General features: G+C 31.6%; 1 protein-coding gene across 2 annotated transcripts; it reads left to right on the top strand.

Annotated features, from left to right (window-relative positions):
• The first annotated feature begins 13,544 nt into the window (after positions 1–13,544).
• LOC129298908 (rho GDP-dissociation inhibitor 1-like) lies at positions 13,545–17,864 on the top strand. 2 transcript variants are annotated; one of them, XM_054937348.1, is made up of 6 exons: positions 13,548–13,726; positions 13,846–14,093; positions 15,116–15,182; positions 15,315–15,533; positions 16,443–16,567; positions 17,553–17,864. In XM_054937348.1, exons 2-6 carry the CDS (start codon positions 13,878–13,880, stop codon positions 17,622–17,624), a joined length of 699 nt encoding a protein of 232 aa, XP_054793323.1. In that variant the 5' UTR covers positions 13,548–13,726; positions 13,846–13,877; the 3' UTR covers positions 17,625–17,864. The 2 variants fall into 2 exon arrangements, with proteins under 2 accessions (XP_054793324.1, XP_054793323.1); XM_054937349.1 differs by having other exon boundaries at positions 13,545–14,093; positions 16,443–16,562; positions 17,553–17,648.
• Positions 17,865–19,348: the final 1,484 nt, after the last annotated feature.

The raw sequence follows: 19,348 nt of genomic DNA, 5'->3' as shown, positions 1-19,348 counted from the left end.
ATTATGAGGTGGACGAAGAGACTGATGCAGCATAAAACTTGGAAAATAAAGAAACTATAGCTTCAAGTTCAGACTTACATTTAAAGATCCATGGCTGTTATAACCACTTGCAAAATTTACAAAAACTTGTGATATAACACTTGCAAATTCCACAGAATCAGAGATATAACCACTAGATTGGAGCCATATAGCTACAGACTTCATAAATAAATCTAAATGCTATATTATATATATACATACACCTCATTTAATTTAGCCACAGAACACAAGCTTGCTTCTTGATGGATTTTTTTGGATGTTTCTGTTCGCCCCCAAGTGCCCCTCTTGAAATAGAAAGGGAAATGCACTGAGAATGCTTCATCTTCGGCTGTGATGACTATGACACGGATAGTTGATGAACCTGCTGAAGGCTTCATTTCCTATAACAGAATGCCTCGCCGAGCAATTGAAGGTTCACTCCTTATTTCCTGCATTTCCAACCACAGTTCGCTTCTCTTTTCCATAAAAGTCTGCTTAATATTTTCTCTTCTTCAGTGTCTCCTGTGATTTTAAACCATATAAGTGAATGCGAGCTTCCATCTTGTATGTTTATTTGCAGAAATCCTGTTATGAAAAATCCTGTGATTTTAAACCATATGGAGTATCGTGATTTTAAACTGTTGTGAATATTTATGAAATATATTCCATCACATTTTTCTTTTACGGGGTCTTTTCAACTCTAGAAGAAGAATGTAATACACGCTAGTTTCTTCCAGAATTTACATTGATATATAACAGCAAAGTAATACAACTTCCTGAAACAAATATGAAGATCATACTGTACTGTCCACTTTGGTCGACTAAAATTCCCTTTTGGTCTCTGAGTATATAGTGAATATGACTCAGACCCAATTGACTTCTTTGTAGATTTTTTGTACCAGTTTGTTCTAATTCTGTCACCCTAAACATGCTTGAATTATATCATGCAATCTTAAATGAGGATAAAATATATTTCATGTTTGAAGCATGAGTAATGAAGTGAAGCAAAAAATCTCTGAAGAAGTCAACTGATACTGGACACAATCTTTAGAGCACTAACACAGGATCCTAGTCATTACGCTACAAGGAAGATGGGTCTTTGTCTATTATTCTACCTGTTGTGTAATGGATTTGAACCAGTAGGGATGAGTCTCTAGTCATTACGCTACAAGATGAATGGCTAAAACGGCACCTCTTGGAGTTGCACACCTGTTGACATTTTCATCTTCATGCTCACTTGAGCTCTTCTTTTTGCCCTCAATCAAATCAGAGACAAGGAATGTCTTCTTCCTTGCAGATACTGTGTTGTTGGACCTAAGATCTAGGCAAGACCAAAAGACACACCAAAAATATCAATCTCATTGAACCAAGTTTAAGCTCAAAAACATGGAAGAAATGAAGGGCAGAGAAGAAGAGAAAGACCCACAGAGGATTATATACTTGTAAATGGACTAGAGGGAGAGGGAGAGACAGAGGCAAAAGGAATTAATTGGTGCTGATATATTATTATAATTAGAAACGAAACAGCGAAGAGAGAGGGGAAAGCATGACAGGGTTATGGGGCATTAACTACGAAGTACCTCGTATATATGCAGTAAAAGACTGTAATGATATATCACATCTCTTGGGTCAGACATTTCACCAAACATCTTTGAGGCACTTCAATTTCAAGCATTGGCATTGATGGACAACTTGTGAATTCAAACCAACCAAATCAAAGTTTGAGAACAGTAAAATGAGGAGCCAAAGTGGCAATATATGTTCTGTTCCTTACTCTACTAAGCCTTCTCGCCATATAAGAACTATAAAAGGAACCATAAGCACATAGCACAATTAAAGGGCCAGAGATTCAGCACTACCTGATAAATAGTGCTGAATTTCTAAAGATATTTAATATAAGTGAGTTTTTTTTCCCTTTCAATACTCAACTTTGAGCTATATATAATTACAAATGTCTAAAAGCCTATATAAAGTTGCACCTCACGCAATATGCTAAATCAGAAAAGGAAGTCTAACGGCTTGGAAGATAGTACAATCACCACTTGTGTGCTTCTCAATCGATCCTAAAGTCAGCTTCAAGTTTTACATTCTTAAATAAATAAACAATGCTCCCCCTCAATCCTTTTACTTAGTTTCACGAGACTACAGAAATTAATTGGCAGCGAAAGATAAATGGCAGCGTTGAGACTCTGCGTTTAAAACTGTGCTCTCATATTCCACCTCAACAATATCCATCAAATCACATTGATTCTGACCTACTTATTGTACTCAGCGACTTAGTACAATCTTAGAAACATAGGCAGTGCAAATTATGAATTCACATAAATAAACCTATGCACACAAGATAAATAGTAGAACGTAAATATGTTTTCACTTTTCAGGTATCAAGCAGGCATTTTATCCCAACCCATTCAAGAAAACAAAAAAGAAAGACTATCAGTAGCACACCATAGTGAGACCAAAAGAAGATTTTAGTCACCTTTAGGCAGCTTACTACAGCATTAGTCCAAGTTAATTAAATATCCGATCAATCTTTTCATCAAAAAATTTCTTATTCAGATATAGAATGAGCCAGAAAGAACCTGATAAGCTGCAATTGGCAAAGGAGAATTATCCCTCAGCAACCTTATGATATCCAAATAAGGAAGACCAGGTTTCACCTGCAAATACATCAACCAACCAAGTGAGCATGAAGATTGGCTGCAGGGAGTGCGGGCATTTGTGGAGTTATCGACTGCGACAATGGTAGTATCGTCCTTAGACTTTGAGGAATCGCTGGACTTCAACGACATGGCGGCTTACCCGAGAGCCTGCTCCTCCCTCCGATTCGACCCCTCAAGTCGACGACCAAGATTGGCTCCTGCTCCTCCTCTCGCTTCTCCTTCACCGTCTCCCATCACTTCGACTCCCTCAAGCCCTGGTACCTGAGCTTCACCGACACCTCAGATTCCAAGGTGGGCCCCTCGCTCATCTCCCCGCTCAACGGCAGAGTCCGAAGTAAATCAAAGGCAGAGTCCGAAGGCTTCAAAGCATACCTGACACGCTCTCCTTGGCTCTTCATTTTCGGCTTAAAGGCGCTTATGAGTTGATGGAGCTGAGAGAAATCAGAATGGCGCGAACGAAACCCTTCACAATATGGAGCTCGACGATCGAAAATGGAAGCCGGAGATCTCTCGAGTTCACCGTCGCAGAAGTTCATCGGTGAGAAGAAGAAATGACGAGACAAAGGGATGAATATGATCACGTTTGGTTTTTATTTTCTGTTTTTATTATTTTTAAGGGTATCTTTGTCTTTTTATAATTTATATTTAAGTAAAAAATAAAATGAAATAAGGTATTCCTTTAAAATATTCCTACATACCAAACATAATTTTAAAACTTTATTCCCAATCCCAATCCCAATCTCAATCCCAATCCCAATCCCAATCTCAATCCCTCCAAATTAAAACCTGCATACCAAACATGGCCTAAGGTGCTATCATACTCTAAATGGAAAAGTAGTTATGACGAAAAAGATGTGACTTTACCGGCAAGTATATAATAATTTTTTTATCAACGTTAAGTATATACTCTCTGCATCCTAAATTATAAGACATTTTTAATTAAAATTTCACATATCATTAAATATCATTAAATATACTTAATAACCTTATCTTTTCAAAACAAAATTATAAACTATCAAAAATACTCATCATTTAATATACTAAAAAGATATTATAATGGACAGAAATTAATGAAAGAGAAATAAAGGTTAAAATTGAGATTGATACATTTAATAAAACCTTAATCTACTCAAAGTGTCTTATATTTTGGGACGGTAAAACTCCTTCAAAAATATCCTATAGTTTGGGACGGAGGGCGTAATATTTAAAAATAAAACTATTTGATTGATTAATTACAAGAGTGGTTTATCAACCATTTTCCCAAGCAATGTCAATTCAATTCTCTCGAATTCATTGCTAGTAAATCATCTGATGGAAAGAAATCAAATATATTTTAAAAAAAAATAATATCAAGTATATAATTTATTCCAGTATCTTGATATGTAAATAAAACTTTTTATTACTTCCTTTATTTGGAATTACAAGGTATTTTTAACTAATTTATAATCCTCAATAAGTTGGTTAATGATATTTAAATTAAAATTACATGTATTTTTATATTTATCTTTATTTAATAGAATGTTTCAATTAATTTTTTTTATTAATTATACCTCCTAACTATAAGGGTTTTTTTAAAAAAATTATTAATTACATCTTAAGAAAATCTAAACTGTTTTATATTTTTTAATATAATACTTAAAAAAGTACTTTATAATACTAAAGAGAGAGAGTATTATCTCAGCAATCCATCTCTTGCATTACTATCTTTAACAATATACTCCTTCCGTCTCAAATTATAAGACAGTTTTAGACAAAATCTCACATAATAATAAATCTCATTAAATACATCTAATAACTTTATCTTTTCAAAATAAAAATATAAAATTTTTAAAATACTCATCATTTAATATAATAAAAAGAGAAGTGATAGAAATTAATTTTAAAAAGAGAAAGAATAATATTAAAATTAGAGCATTTAATGAAACATTAATATACTCAAAGTATCTAATATTTTGATATAAATTTTTTTTTAAATGCCCTATAATTCGAGACTAAGGGAGTACTTTGTTTTGCTTTAATGACCATACATGGGTCGCGCTCGTTGCGCACTTTCCCTTGGCCAAACTAGGTCTTGTGTATTTGACGCATCTGATTGTTTTTTTTTTTTTTTTTTTTTTGGGTTTTGATAGTAAAAGTTTAAGAGAATTGGATTCGAGCATGTCTAATCTCAAAAAAAAATTAAAAAGTATTTACAAATCATGCATGTTACGCACTTATTAATTATTTAATTAATATGATGCCTTGTATTATGTTGTTGGTTCATGATTAGCATATTTAATGTCTTTGATTTTTACGTGGAACCTTTCTTGACTTTTCTGCTGTTTCTTCTGGCAGCAAGTAAGCGTGTTAATTAAGCCGTCCACTTTTTTTTTTTGGTAATTTAATGGATGCTAATAGTATTTGAATGAACAAAAATGTAACAAATCAGTCGAATCGTCGTTTTCATTTGTTAAAAGACTTGACTTTGTCCGCATACATAAATACACACAGAAGCGGATATCGATCAAGAAGAAGAAGAGAAAAAGGTAAAAACAAAAAAAAAAAAAGAGAGAGGGGTGAATAATATTTATTTGTGTGTGAAATTAATGGTTCTATAGGTAGCGGATCAATTTTTCTAATATTTAATTTGAGTATGTTCGAATAACTACAAAGCGAAAATTTACTTATGAAGAAATTAACTATCAATGATTTGACTTTCATATCAAGAAACTTAGAGTTATTGACTTTTGAGTCAAGTGGCCCCCCATAAGTTGATAATGAAAAGAGAATTCCAAGTACGCAATGTAACAGGGTTTACTTGCAGCTCCCATTTAACAACTTTGGTTTCAATAAAATGAAAATTACAATTTTCAATCTATATTTTAATTTTTTTGGGTCAAATTTATATTGTACTTTTAATTATTAATAATTATGGGAAAACTAATATGCATGTCTTTACAATTTTCCTTGATTTTAAATTAGGTCCTTGTATTTTATTTTATTTTAATATAATTAAGCCCTTATAGTTTGATACATTAAATATACTAATTCTTGAATGTTAAAATTAATAATGAATTATTAACTTTTCCAAAATAAAAATACTTTTGAATTTTATAAAAAATTGATTTAATATTTTTGGCAAAAATATCATATTTATATTTATATTTATATTATTATTCAAAATTTTAATTAATCTTCCCAATAACGAAAAATCTACTATTTACGTAATGAACATGCTTGTTAATAAATAATACTAGAACTATGAAGAATGAAAGCTTGTGATTCTTTCTGCTTGCGAAAATCTTTTCTCCGAAAATATTACTAGCTAGTACTTACAATCAATGTTTTAAAAACTAGATTGAACAAGATCAATGAATTATGAGTCTTATGATTCAATCGGTTAGATCGATGGTTGAACCGGTGATATAATAATTAAATAAAAATAATATTTATATATATATATATATATATTAAAAAACGGGTCAAAATGGTTCAATCACTTTGGGGTTCGGTTTTTTGTTTTGGATCTTCAAGAACCACCCAAGTCAAAGTGGGCCAACCTAAATCAACTGTCAGAATGAGTCAAATGGTTGAACCAAATTATTTTTTTTTTTGTGACGGTTTGACCAGTCCGACCGTTCGGGTCGGTTTGAGTCTTAAAACAATGCTTACAACTTTAATTTAAGTTTTGAAATTACATTAAAGGATCACGATTTTGCTTTAAACGAAAAAAAAAAAAAAAAACACTGCGATACAGGGCCAGATTGGTCTTACCCGATTGGAAATATAAAATAATTGTTAAAAATCGATAGTCAAATTACACAAATTTGTTAAGTACGTATGCGCCTTTTTTCTCTCGTTCTCCGTTTATTTTCTAACAATCACCTAATCAGATTATGAAATCCACACACAACATTAGAAGAAAAATAACACGACGTGAATATAACATTAATGAATTCGAATAATTCAACAATAAATAAAAATAATTACAAACACAATAAAACACTTTACCTTATACTCATGACTTCCCTACTAGGAAAATCATGACAAACTGAGGTAAAATAATTATAAAGTACTATTCCTTGAGTTTTTTTACAAGTCATTTCTATCAATTTTATCAATATCAATAATAAAAAAGTATAATGAATAAAAGTGTGTAAAATTTTAAGTATGCTTCCATATAATAAATTTAAAAAATATTGTCATATTATTTTTTTTCATAGAGAATAATTTTAAAAATATTTTTTAAATATTACTTAAAAAATTACATTATAATTTATAAATGAGATTAAATAAATTTTTAAAATATGCGTTATAAACAGCACCCGACGAAGGAAGCACGCAGTTACTATATCATGCAATTTGAACGACTGAGGGAATTTATAAGCTAGAGGAAAAACTACAGCAGCTTTTCCAAAGATGAAGTCACTGTGCCATAAATGTAACATTCCTTATAGAACTGTCTCTCAGAACGAAGGTACAACGTGTCTTGGAATCCTTCGAAGTTGCACCTGTAAAAAACTGATAAATCTGAACCAGAACGCAGTGCAACGGCTTCATGATTTGATGCCCCAGCAGTGTTCCTAAATGTGACACCTTCTCCAACGTAACAACTGCTACAAAAATAATTCATAACTTGCTAAGTTTCATTTATTCTTGGTTTCATTTTAATCTTGGTAGCTACAAATGGGGTTATTAAATTGTTGAATTAGCTAGATTTATATTAGATTTGGCTTTCTTTCAAAAATAACTTTAAGTCAATATGATAGGATTTACCTTCATCTCATATATACACCTTCAATTCATTCTTTATTTAATCAATCAATGTAAAAGACTTTTTTTATATACTGTAAAATTCTTTCTATTACCTTTTTCCCCCTTTATCTATCTTTCATTTATTTATTTTTCTCTTCTCCCTATCATTTCTTTCTTCTATTTTTCTCCAGTTCCAGATCAAATGGCTCGTATATATTAGGTGTTTTGTTATCAAAATATACAGCAAAGTAAACTAATTTGATAGGACTCCCCTTAATCTTATATACCTTTATAATTCCATCCTTAATTAATCAACACGACGAGAGAGAGAGAGAGAGAGAGAGAGAGAGAGAGAAGCTGAACGGAAGGTAATGTGGGGGAGCCTCCTCCAATGCTTTTACTTGCTATGATTACAGTCTTCCTAATATCATGTCCCACCATTATATCCACTACTATAAAAATACCCTTTTACTTCGTTTTTCCATGCTAGTTATATATTTAATTGATGTAAAAAATATTTTTCACATTGATTAAATAACTGTCATGAAGGGTCAACTTTCACTTTGTTTTTTTTTTTAACTTTTCTCTAATGATTAACATAAAAAATTTAAATATAACTTATGTAAAAAGTTTTCTTACAGTAATATTTTCTTTGTCTTAATCTCCACTTGTTCGTTGTAAATTCCTACCCTCACATATATCACATATCTCCCACTACTACTCTTTAGTGCTGCATTTATAGCAGTGCTTTTGGTTGTGTACTTCCCAGAGCCATCTTTAACCACAACATTTTAGCCCAGAAGCTAAAGAAGATGATGACTGCAACAACTTCCTATCTCTTGGATTCACCCACGCTAGAAACCTATCCTTATAACTTGCTAGTTCTTGGTATTCAGCCTTGTACATGTGTTTCCGAACAACTTAGTGATGTTGTTGTGGGACATCAAAGGCAACATGCACCAAGCTCATAGAACTTGGCCGACACGTGTTGATATTAGTGAGAGCTATGTTGAGCCATTGATAGAGTAGTTAAGTAATCTGTTGTAACTAACTGTTGTAACTAACCATAGTTAAGTTAAGTAATCATTCTTAGTTTTGTAATCATTAAGCACGTAGCATTGTTATGTACTCTGTACTCCATACAATGTGATAATATCAGAATATTCATCAAGTCTCTCTCCATCCTCTATTTTACTTTATAGTATTAGAGCATCTCTGATCTGTAACCATGACTTCCGCCTCTGCTTCTCTGCATGCTTCACGCAAGGATGTTGTAACGTTTTCTCATTTGGTCTCAGTAAAACTTGAAGCAAGTGGTCATGATCAAGAGATGTGCTCTTTAATGAACATAAGTTTCCTTATCATGCCCTCACTTCCACTACTCCATCTTCTTCTTCTTCTTCTTCGAGTCTATCCTCTCCTTGTCTCTCCTCGTTTCCCCTTCTACCCAGAGCAATGCTACTCCATTCCTTTAACTACTTCTCCTGAGTTATGCAGATTGTCTTCTGGTTCTATGTCTTTGTCTTCTTCTACTTCTAGTGGATCTTCCTCTTTGGCTGCAGCCACGACTCCTTCAATTAATGTCTCTTCTTCCCCTTTTTTTGGTGTGAATGGGAATATACCTGAGTCTACTAATGTATCTATTGATCACTCTAATGTACCTGAGTCTACTCGAATGGTCACCCGATCTATGAATGGGATTTTCAAACCTAAAGTCTATTCTGTTGATGTTGAACCCACAACAGTCTCTGCAGCTTTAGCATCATCTGTTTGGAAGAAGGCCATGGATGAAGAGTATGAGGCTCTTATGAGAAACAAAATGTGGCATCTTGTCTCCCTTCCACCTAATCGGCGTGCTATAGGGTACAAGTGGATTTGGAAGAGGAAAACTAATCCAGATGGTAGCACTGTAAAGTATAAAGTGAGGTTAGTGGCAAAGGGATTTCATCAAAAAGAAGGATTTGATTTCAATGAGACTTTTAGCCCTGTGGTCAAGCCTGTTACTATAAGAGTTGTTTTAACTATTCCTATTTCTTAAGGTGGTCCCTACGATAAAGTGATGTTAATAATACATTCTTAAATGGTGCATTACATGAAGAAGTTTATATGATGCAGCCTCCAGGTTATGAACACAGTGATAAGGGTTTGGTGTGTAAACTTGATAAAGCATTATATAGTTTGAAACAGGCACCACGTGTATGGTTTGAGAGATTAGCTGGTACACTCTCTAAATTTAGTTTTTCTAGCAGCAAGTGTGATCAATCTCTCTTTATTTGAGTTGATGGTTCTCATATTATGTATGTCTTAGCATATGTTGATGATATTATCATCACAGGCAGCTCCTCTACTCAGATTTCTACGTTAGTCACTGCACTCAATCATGAGTTCTTACTTAAAGATCTTGGTAAACTTAATTACTTTCTGGGCATTGAAGTTACTCGGTTAAAAATGGCTCTGTTGTTTTGTCACAAGCTAAGTATATTAGAGATATTCTCAGTCGTGCAGGGATATCTAATGCCAAATCTGTGCCTACACCTATGGTATCTGGTGTAAAGTTATTCAAGGAAGGATCTTTTCTTTTTGGTAACCCAGCTTTATATAGATCTATTGTGGGTGCACTTCAGTACGCTACCATTACTCACCTAGAAATTAGTTTTTCTGTTAATAAGGTGTGTCAATTTATGGCCACTCCTCTTCAAGTGTACTGGAAGGCAGTCAAACGTATACTACGGTATCTTGCTGGAACAATGTCTCATGGTTTATATTTTCAACCATCCAGGCTTAGTTCAATTGTTTCTTATTGCGACATTGATTGGGCAGCTGACTGCAACAACAGAAAAAGCACTTGGGTTATTGCATTTATTTTAGTGCAAATTTAGTTTCTTGGTCTTTCAAGAAGCAAACCACAGTGGCTCAATCAAGTACTAAAGCCGAGTATAGGAGCATGGCATCTTCTGTTGCAGAAGTTCTTTGGCTTAAATCACTGTTGAGAGAACTTCAGGTACGTCTAGTACATGCTCCTCAGATATTGTGTGATAACCAAGGTGCAATGTTATTGACTGCTAATCCCGTTCTTCATGCTAGAACCAAACATTTAGAGATTGACTTGCACTTTGTTAGAGAAAGAGCAATACGTAAAGAGATTCACGTTCGTCATATTCCAGCATCTAGTCAAATTGTTGATGGATTAACCAAACCAATCTCTGGTGCAATGTTCTCAGAGTTCAAGACAAACTTAAGAGTAGAAGAGTACCTTTAATTGAGGGGGCATGATAGAGTAGTTAAGTAATATGTTGTAACTAACTGTTGTAACTAACCATAGTTAAGTTAAGTAATCATTCTTAGTTTTGTAATCATTGAGCACGTAGCATTGTTATATACTCTGTACTCCATGCAATGTGATAATATCAGAATATTCATCAAGTCTCTCTCTATCCTCTGTTTTACTTTAGCCATGTCAGAGAATGATCAGCTTGGGAACATTTTGTGTGGGGATTTTAGGTTTTGTTGAGTCTGTGGATTGTGTGCTCGTAGAGCTCAATGCAATCAGCCCACGCGGCTCTTTGGCAAGGGTTTTGACACTTTCAAAGCCATTCAGTCTATGGATTGCGTGCTTGTAGAGCTCAATGCAATCAACAATGCGAGCTTAGGGATTTTATACATAGGGAATAACATGTGTGAGAAGTGCTTTGCTCATGAGGATTGTTTAAATTTTTGGAGGTAAATGTATCTTGATAATTTTCAAAGGTTAATGAACAAAATTCAATTGCTATAATTGAGATACTATTAAGTGAGTAGAATTAGATCATTCATCGAATTCAAATCTCCTGATCATTGATAGGAAGCTCATATAAACTTTATACTTTTCCAAGCCCCATTTGATTTTACTTTTGCATGCACGTTTGTCATTAATTATAATAATTTTTAATTAATTACTACTATAATAGCAGAAACAGCTCCACTTTGTTGTAAGCACAAAACTAGCTAATTAATGTCCTGCATTTCCTTGGTTTTCAAAACTTCGTCTGTTAAGCAGTCAATGCATAAAATCAAAACACGGCAAGTATCCAACTAAAACTTGTAATGCATATTTCATTCTTATTTTGGCTTATGATTTATCAATTGTTGAGGCTAATTGTATTTGATAGATCCTTTCAATTTTTATCGTAGATAGTAAATAGATTGGACGCGTAAAACATGAAGTAATCAGAATTCCATATATATATATATATATATAAACATATAAATCTGTGTGAGATTGATAAAAATATGAAGTTTTTTCTCCCTTGAAAAGTCTTAGATTTTTTATTTATTTATGACGATCTTAATTATTGAAGCAAGCTTACTACTCCAGATTGATTTTGAACATAATTAATTCTATTTTATTGTAAATTGATTTATAAAATTGATTTTTATTTTTAGTATAATTGAAAACCAGGTAAAACTATTGCTTTGAAAAAATATATCAAAACACCCTTATTACATGTTAAAATTAATTATAAATATTAAATAAATATGTGAACCCAAACCATTATTTTTTTAAAAAAAATATCCAAACGCCTATATAATGTCAAAACTAATTATAAACCAAAAATCATAGTTATCTCAATATTCAGAAATTTAAAATCCAAAAATTATGCATGAAATATAAATAGGTTATTTGGTTTCATTCTTTTCATTTTGTATGCATTTCAGAGATATATGATATTTAAAACTCATAAACTAAAGCAGATTTCTTTTCATTTGAATTATACGAACATGCATTATACATTCAAATAGTGACAGCTTTGACCCGAACTGGGCTGCGCTAGCTTGTGGCTCAAGAATGGTGACCCGTTTAATTAAAATGTTGTTACTATTTACATTAATTTTAATGTTAAGTGTTAAATTAAAAAATAAAAATCAAATAGAGTTGCTGCTTTGACTATTACGTAATTTCCTGTTTTGTTTTGTTTTTGACTATTACGTAATTTCTCTCAAATATCGGCGTGAGCGGATGATGATAATTTTTCAAACTAAGACTTCGGGCTTTTGATGGAAACCTATGTGCTGAACATTCACAATGTCAAATCATCATTAAGAAGAAAATGAAAAAAGTGAAGAAAACGAGAGATGATTATGAAGTTGTCGTCTTCAACTTAATGTCATTTTCCCTTATGCCTCTTAGTCTCTGTGTTCAGTAGACAAATCATAACTTTATCTAACAATAAGTTTACTTGCAAAATTATCATATAACCCTTCAAGAATAACATGCTGGAACGCAATAACAAGTATAACCTCTCACGAATAATGACTTTGGCTGTCAGCATACATTAACAAGAATGGGTTCCAAACTGAAGGATATTAAAACAAATAATAATTTGGAAAAAGAGTTGGTTCAGAATCTTACAAGATCTGGGCCTCGTAGAGTTTACCTAACTAGACACGCTGGATAGGACTATCGGAATCCTTTCTTTCATTGATGCACAATAGATTAACCAAAGAGAAAAAGAGAATGAGAAAGAACGAGTATTAAGAAGAGGGATATTCATTCTGGGTAAGTTTTCACTTCAGCCACCCACTGCTACTTACTTATAGCATGGGATATCCTCACGAAATGAGAAATTTCAATTGTCATATTCACCTCATGATAATGAAGGGAATTAATGTGATGAAATCTTCCACAATAAATGCAAAGGTAAACTTCCTATTTTGAATTCAATTTGGAATAATTTACCATTAATTCCTAATTTCTGTTCAACTCTCATGAAATTATTACTCATCAATGCAATCTAATTATTCATTAATATATTGATTTCTACTAAGGAATTCCATCAAGAATTAATTCACAATTAATTTATAATTTCCAGTCAAACTTCATTAAACCGAAATCTGAAGCTTGATAATATAGTAAATCAATTAGAGACAAAAATAAAACTGCTTTGAAAAATAAAATAAAAGAAGGGCATTTCCATACTTTTGGGAAAAAAATAATTTAACATCAACACGTGTTTGATTTAGTTTAATTCGGTTAAATATAAAGATAATGAATGATCAAACATGGGATTAATTTCCTAGAATATTGGCATTCGTGGAAGGCAGTGCAAGAATAGGGAGGTTAAAAAATTGTTTGAAAAATTCCAAAACTAAGGGTCACCACATGACCTTTTCTTTCTTTCTTTTAACTTTCCCAGAAAATCACTCCTTCAATCCTTCTTACCGTCTTCTCATTCCCAGAAAATGGTCTCTCTGATCTAATTTCATTCCATTTCACTTCTCTAACACACTCTCTCACTCTAAAACTTAATACAACCATTCTTTCAAATGATATGGTACAAGATCCTTTTAGGATTTTAATTATTATTGTTTGTTCCTTTAGTTCTGTAGCTATTTGATTCAATGGGTCTATGAATTAATGGCGTCTTGATTTGGCCTTTTGAGTGGTTTCAAGTTCAATTTGAGAGCTAGACATATAATTACAACATGGAACCGGACGAGAATAAGAAGGGTGAGGTTTCAGAAACAAAACACACTGCCACCACCGATACCGAGGAGAGTGGTGACGAACGTGGAGGGAGGTTTTACTCCCACAGTCGCCAGAGTTCTGTTGCTGCGACGGATGACGACGACGATGAGGAGAGGAGTAAAATTGAATTGGGTCCACAATGCTCCTTGAGGGAACAGCTTGAGAAGGACAAGGTTGCTTCTTCTCTTTTCTTCATTTCCTTTTTCCATGTTCTTAGACTAGTAGATTTGTGCCTCCCTTTAATGCATTTTGTGATATACCCCACCTTCTTAATTTCTTTTTTTTTTTTTCCTTTTGAATCATCAGCTTCTATATAGAATAAGACACATTATGATATTTTGAAATCTTGAAACAGTAGAGTTTTGTATTTTTTATGAATTTTCAAAAAAAAAATTCATAAAATTGTGCAATTTTTGTATTTTAATCCAAAATATCATAAAATATATTAAAACTATACCATGTAGGGATTTTAATATATTGGAATGTTTTTATTTTGTGTAGAAGTTAATGATTAAAAGAAAATAGAAAAATGAAATTGAGAAAGGAAGGCATTACAAAAGACATTAAAGAGAGGCATATCAAATGTTCCAAACTCGTGCATTATTAACAGATTTTATATTTGATATTAATAATTGATAATTGTATACTATATCTTTCATGTAGAGTTAATTACTTGCGGAAGAACCGATGTCATTATTGTGTGTGTGTGTGTGTGTGTGTGTGATGCACTCTCATATTATAGTTGGTGTGTTTTCCATTGGTGCATTTAGCAATGCAGTTACATTTTGGAATACTCAAACATCTCAAATTTAGCGAGAATGATAGAGAAATGAAAAGAAATAAAGATGATATTGAATTTTAATTATTGGATTTTTGCTATCCTTATTCAACATTTTATTTTATTGTTTTGAGTGTCTGTTTAGAACTCCTTTTTTTTTTATCTTCTTACTTTTTTGTGATATTAATATATTCTCCATGCGAGTATATATATTGGACAAATATTTTAATTTGAAGTTCTAAAAAATACTAATGTATACTCTCTCATCATCTCTTACCATGGTCGATATACACAAACCTCTCTCTCTCTCTCTCTCTCTCTATATATATATATATATGTGTGTGTGTGTGTGTGTGTGTGTGTGTGTGTGATAAAGCGCATGATATATTATGTGTTCTGTGGTGTGATGTGTCTTAGGACGATGAGAGCTTAAGGAAGTGGAAGGAACAACTTCTTGGAAGCGTCGACATCGACGCTGTTGGAGGTATCGCTTCTTTCTTTTAATTTTTTTTTTTTTTTTTTGCAATCGTTAACTTTTTTCTTATATTCCATCACCATACACCAAACAAATCCTAAGTGTGTTAATTAAGTTGAAACTTTAAAAAAAAAAATGTAGAAACCCTAGAGCCAGAGGTGAAGATCACAAGCCTTGCAATAAAGACAAGTGGGAGAGACGACATAGTTCTTCCAATACCAGAATCTGGAAAACCTGAGGGCCTCTGGTTTACTTTGAAAGAAGGAAGCCATTACAGGCTCATGTTCACATTTCAAGTCTGCCACAACATTGTTTCAGGTCTCAAATACACCAACACTGTTTGGAAAACCGGCATCAAGGGTACGTACTCATGTAAATTAATGTGCTTGATTAATTTTATGCTTAATTCTCTATCCATTTTTTTCCTTCTTAAAATTAGGGTTTAGATTATCTGTACCCTTGGTGATATGCTTCTTTACTCTTTATGATCCCAAAAGAACTCTACATTTCATCAATCACATAATTAAGTGATGCTGATATATACTAATTAAGTTTTTGTCTCAGTTTTGTTCAACTCGAGATCATTCCTTATATATGCTAATGTATACTCTATATATGTGTGTATGTGTTATTTCCTGCAAAATTTTGCTTGGAAGAGTATATGGAAATATCAATTTAGATAGTTGCAGATATGGGAGTCTCAACTGCAAATCATTAGAAAATGACAGATAAGATTTAAATGCTTGATTTGTGATTGAAACTCTCGTAATTATCTGGTTGAAACTCCTATTTATTCCTCTGGTCCTATTTTATAGGGGGAAAAAAGAGAAAGAATATTTATTTTAGTCCTATTTATAGGGAACCTTATGTGTCTATCTTTACCATTATTAAATGCTGGAAAAGTTACTAAATATTGGAGTATTAATTTAATTTATATTTAAAATATGTATATTTAATGGAAGTAAAGTTGAAAATTTGTTAAATTTTAGACAGTGTTAATAAATTTTAAGATATTTTTTAATTTCGGTGAAACATATTGAAAATAATTTATAAATAGGACTAGATCAAGTATATTTAAATCAATATCTGCAACTAATTTTTTAGCAATTACTTGAAGCCTTAATTATCATAAATTAATCATTTGGGACCTGAAGTGTCATTTAATCCACCCCACACACACACACGTTGTTTGAAGATCAGATCAATGATTTGGGGAGAAATTAAGTAAGTGAAATGAGATAATTGAGAGATATATACATGTGCTTACAGTGGACAGCACTAAAGAGATGATTGGAACGTTCAGCCCACAGGAAGAAGCTTACACCCACGAAATGGCTGAAGAGACGACACCGTCTGGCTTGTTTGCCAGAGGCACCTATTCAGCTAAAAGTAAGGTAATTCATTTTTTTTAATCAATTAATATTTCACGTCCAGGTATATATGATCAATTGTTCATTTTCATTCTGAGACTTAGCTTGCTTAAGAAAATCAAAAGATCCGAGTACAAGTTAATGCCTAATTAATTTGCGTTAATTAACCAGTATACTAATGAATAATTTGGAAGGAATTCTCTCTATAGTACTTGGCGTAGTTCAAGGATGGAGCCAGAATTTAATTATGAGAGGGCTGAGATTGATAAGCAAATACTGGATTTGATTTTATCTATACATTACTTATTCTAATTACTTTATCAGAATCAATCAGATGCAATTAAACTATCGATATTGTTTGAAAAATATATAAATTTTAGTTTATCTTTATTAAATGCATCATCTGATCTTTAAAAACAATTTCTTTCTCATATATAACATTATTTTACTTTACTCAAAGACAATGACAAAAAGGTAAAATTGAAAAAAAAAATTTAAAGATATACCTTTTTGATGCAAAGTTAATTATAAAAAGGACTACTAATTTCTTGTAAAATGTGACTTATATATAGACTGTAAGGAATATATTTAGTATAAAATTTGTAAGAATTTTAGAGTCAAAAAATGTATAATACTTAAATAATACTGGGAAAAAAATTGAAAACTCTACGTGCTTATTAAATGAAACCTACTACTGCAAATTGCAATAGTGAGTTTAATTTTTCCTGGCGGTGCAAATTGCAAACAAAGTAATAATCAGGGTTGATAACTATAATTATTGTAAGACATTTACTAATAAAGATTGATTCAGTTAGCAAGAAGTTAACTTAATTATATCCCATTAGAATATGTGTAGTCCGATGCAAGCCTTGCTCACTCCAAATATAAGGATCTTATTGGTAATTTGATGTGCTTTTTTTTATAATTTTCTATGAGCTTTCAAAACCGACATGCAACTAAATTTGAAACAGATTTCTGACAAGCATTAATGTTGTTTCTTGATTTTCAGTTTGTTGACGATGACAACAAATGCCACTTGGAGATCAACTACACTTTTGATATCCGAAAGGAATGGAATTAAATTTAGTTAGGAGTCAATTAATTAATTGATTTCTTTAATTTGACGATAATATTGTTTAATCCTTCATCGTTAATTGTTCTTCTGGCTCTAACGCTCCTCAATGTTTTTTTTCCATTAATTGGTTATTTCTTTCTAATCCTGTCTGAGAATAGTAATCTTAACGATGAGGAGAGGATCACAACATTGGTTATCATTTGGTAGATTTAATTTTTGTCAATAAAATTGAGTTCTTCCTGCTTTCATCACCACTATGGTATTTCTTTTCTTGTGTACAATATATATATATATATATATATTAACTCTAAGTTTAAAAATATAAGGTATTTTTAATCGAATTCACTCTCTAATAAAGTAATTATCTACTTTTCAACTAACTCTAACTTTTTATATTTATCCCTATTAAATATCGTACAATAAATATAAAGTTATTATCAATAGGGATACTTTTTTAAAAAAAGATAATGATTACACCTCAAAACACTAGAAATGCCTTACATTTTTTAACATTTAATTTTTTAAAAAATGCCTTACATTTTTTAACGGAATGAGCATTTGATAATTGATGGTATATATATTATTTCATTTTTCAATCTTCCAATAAAAAAAATTCAATCAGTGATCAGTGAGCTAACGCCAAAGTAGTACATTTCTATTGAAGTTATGATTTTTACAATTCAACTCAGTTTATTTTTTTAGGGAGAGAGAGAGAGAATGGGTTCTTTTAGAGTTAAGAATATGTAAATTTCATAAATTTTTTATTTTTAAAGAAGAGAGAGAAAATTTTATGTTTTATAAAAAATAATAAAATGATAAAATATTGAGACAAAAAATTCATAAAAATTCATAATTCTGATCAATTTTAGATATTTTTTTAATAGATTAAACAAGTTGGTGCAATATAATACATACCCCATGTGTTATGGTCGTAAGGTGTACTGAATGTGTTGATGGGATGGTGTGCATATGCGCGTGCTTCTCTAAATCGTAAACCTTTTCCCCCCTAAAATTTATCAATTTTTAAAAGAAAATTACTGTCATTTAAACAAATAATTAGGATTCAAACTCCAGTCATTGTATATGTATGTATCTACACATTGTTTTTAGTACCTCGTGTGGGAGATATTCTTCTGTTGTCAGTGTAACTTACTCTTTATACTTACAAAAAGAAAAAAGAAAATTATCGATTACTCTATATAGTTACACATTGTTTTGTACTTTATTATAAGATAAAAATTAAAATATTTATAAATTTATAAATAACCAAAAAAACAAAATGCAGTTTAGACAGTTTATATATACTATTTATTTATTGAAACTATGAGGAAAAAAAACCATACTGATTAAGATTGATCGAAACTGAGGAAAAATAAATCATAATTCAATTACTATTTTCACACTCTTCTTTTCCCTTAAACACGCACACGAATATACATTAGTAAGAGTGTCAAGTTTACCAAAGCCAGAGTATGCTTCCAAGTTTAAGGAATACTAACAATGGTATTTACATATTATCCATCAACAAAATCTCTACATTAACAGTGAGATTTGAACCTACAACCTTATGGGTTATAGATTTAAAATTTTTAAAATTGATATTCATGAATTTATGTGAAGTTTGTGTTTTTATATGTTTCTATAAAAAATAATAAAATGCGAGAAAATACCCAAAAAGAAAAACTTTACACAAATTCAAGGTATCAACTTTAGAAAATTTAAATCCCAGA

The sequence above is a fragment of the Prosopis cineraria genome, unplaced genomic scaffold, assembly GCF_029017545.1.
Source record: "Prosopis cineraria cultivar Desert tree isolate PC_DT_omini unplaced genomic scaffold, ASM2901754v1 PC958, whole genome shotgun sequence".
NCBI classification, from domain to species: domain Eukaryota; kingdom Viridiplantae; phylum Streptophyta; class Magnoliopsida; order Fabales; family Fabaceae; genus Prosopis; species Prosopis cineraria.
The sequence above is the reverse complement of the archived record's forward strand: the minus strand, read 5'-3'. Positions and strand labels throughout refer to the sequence as shown.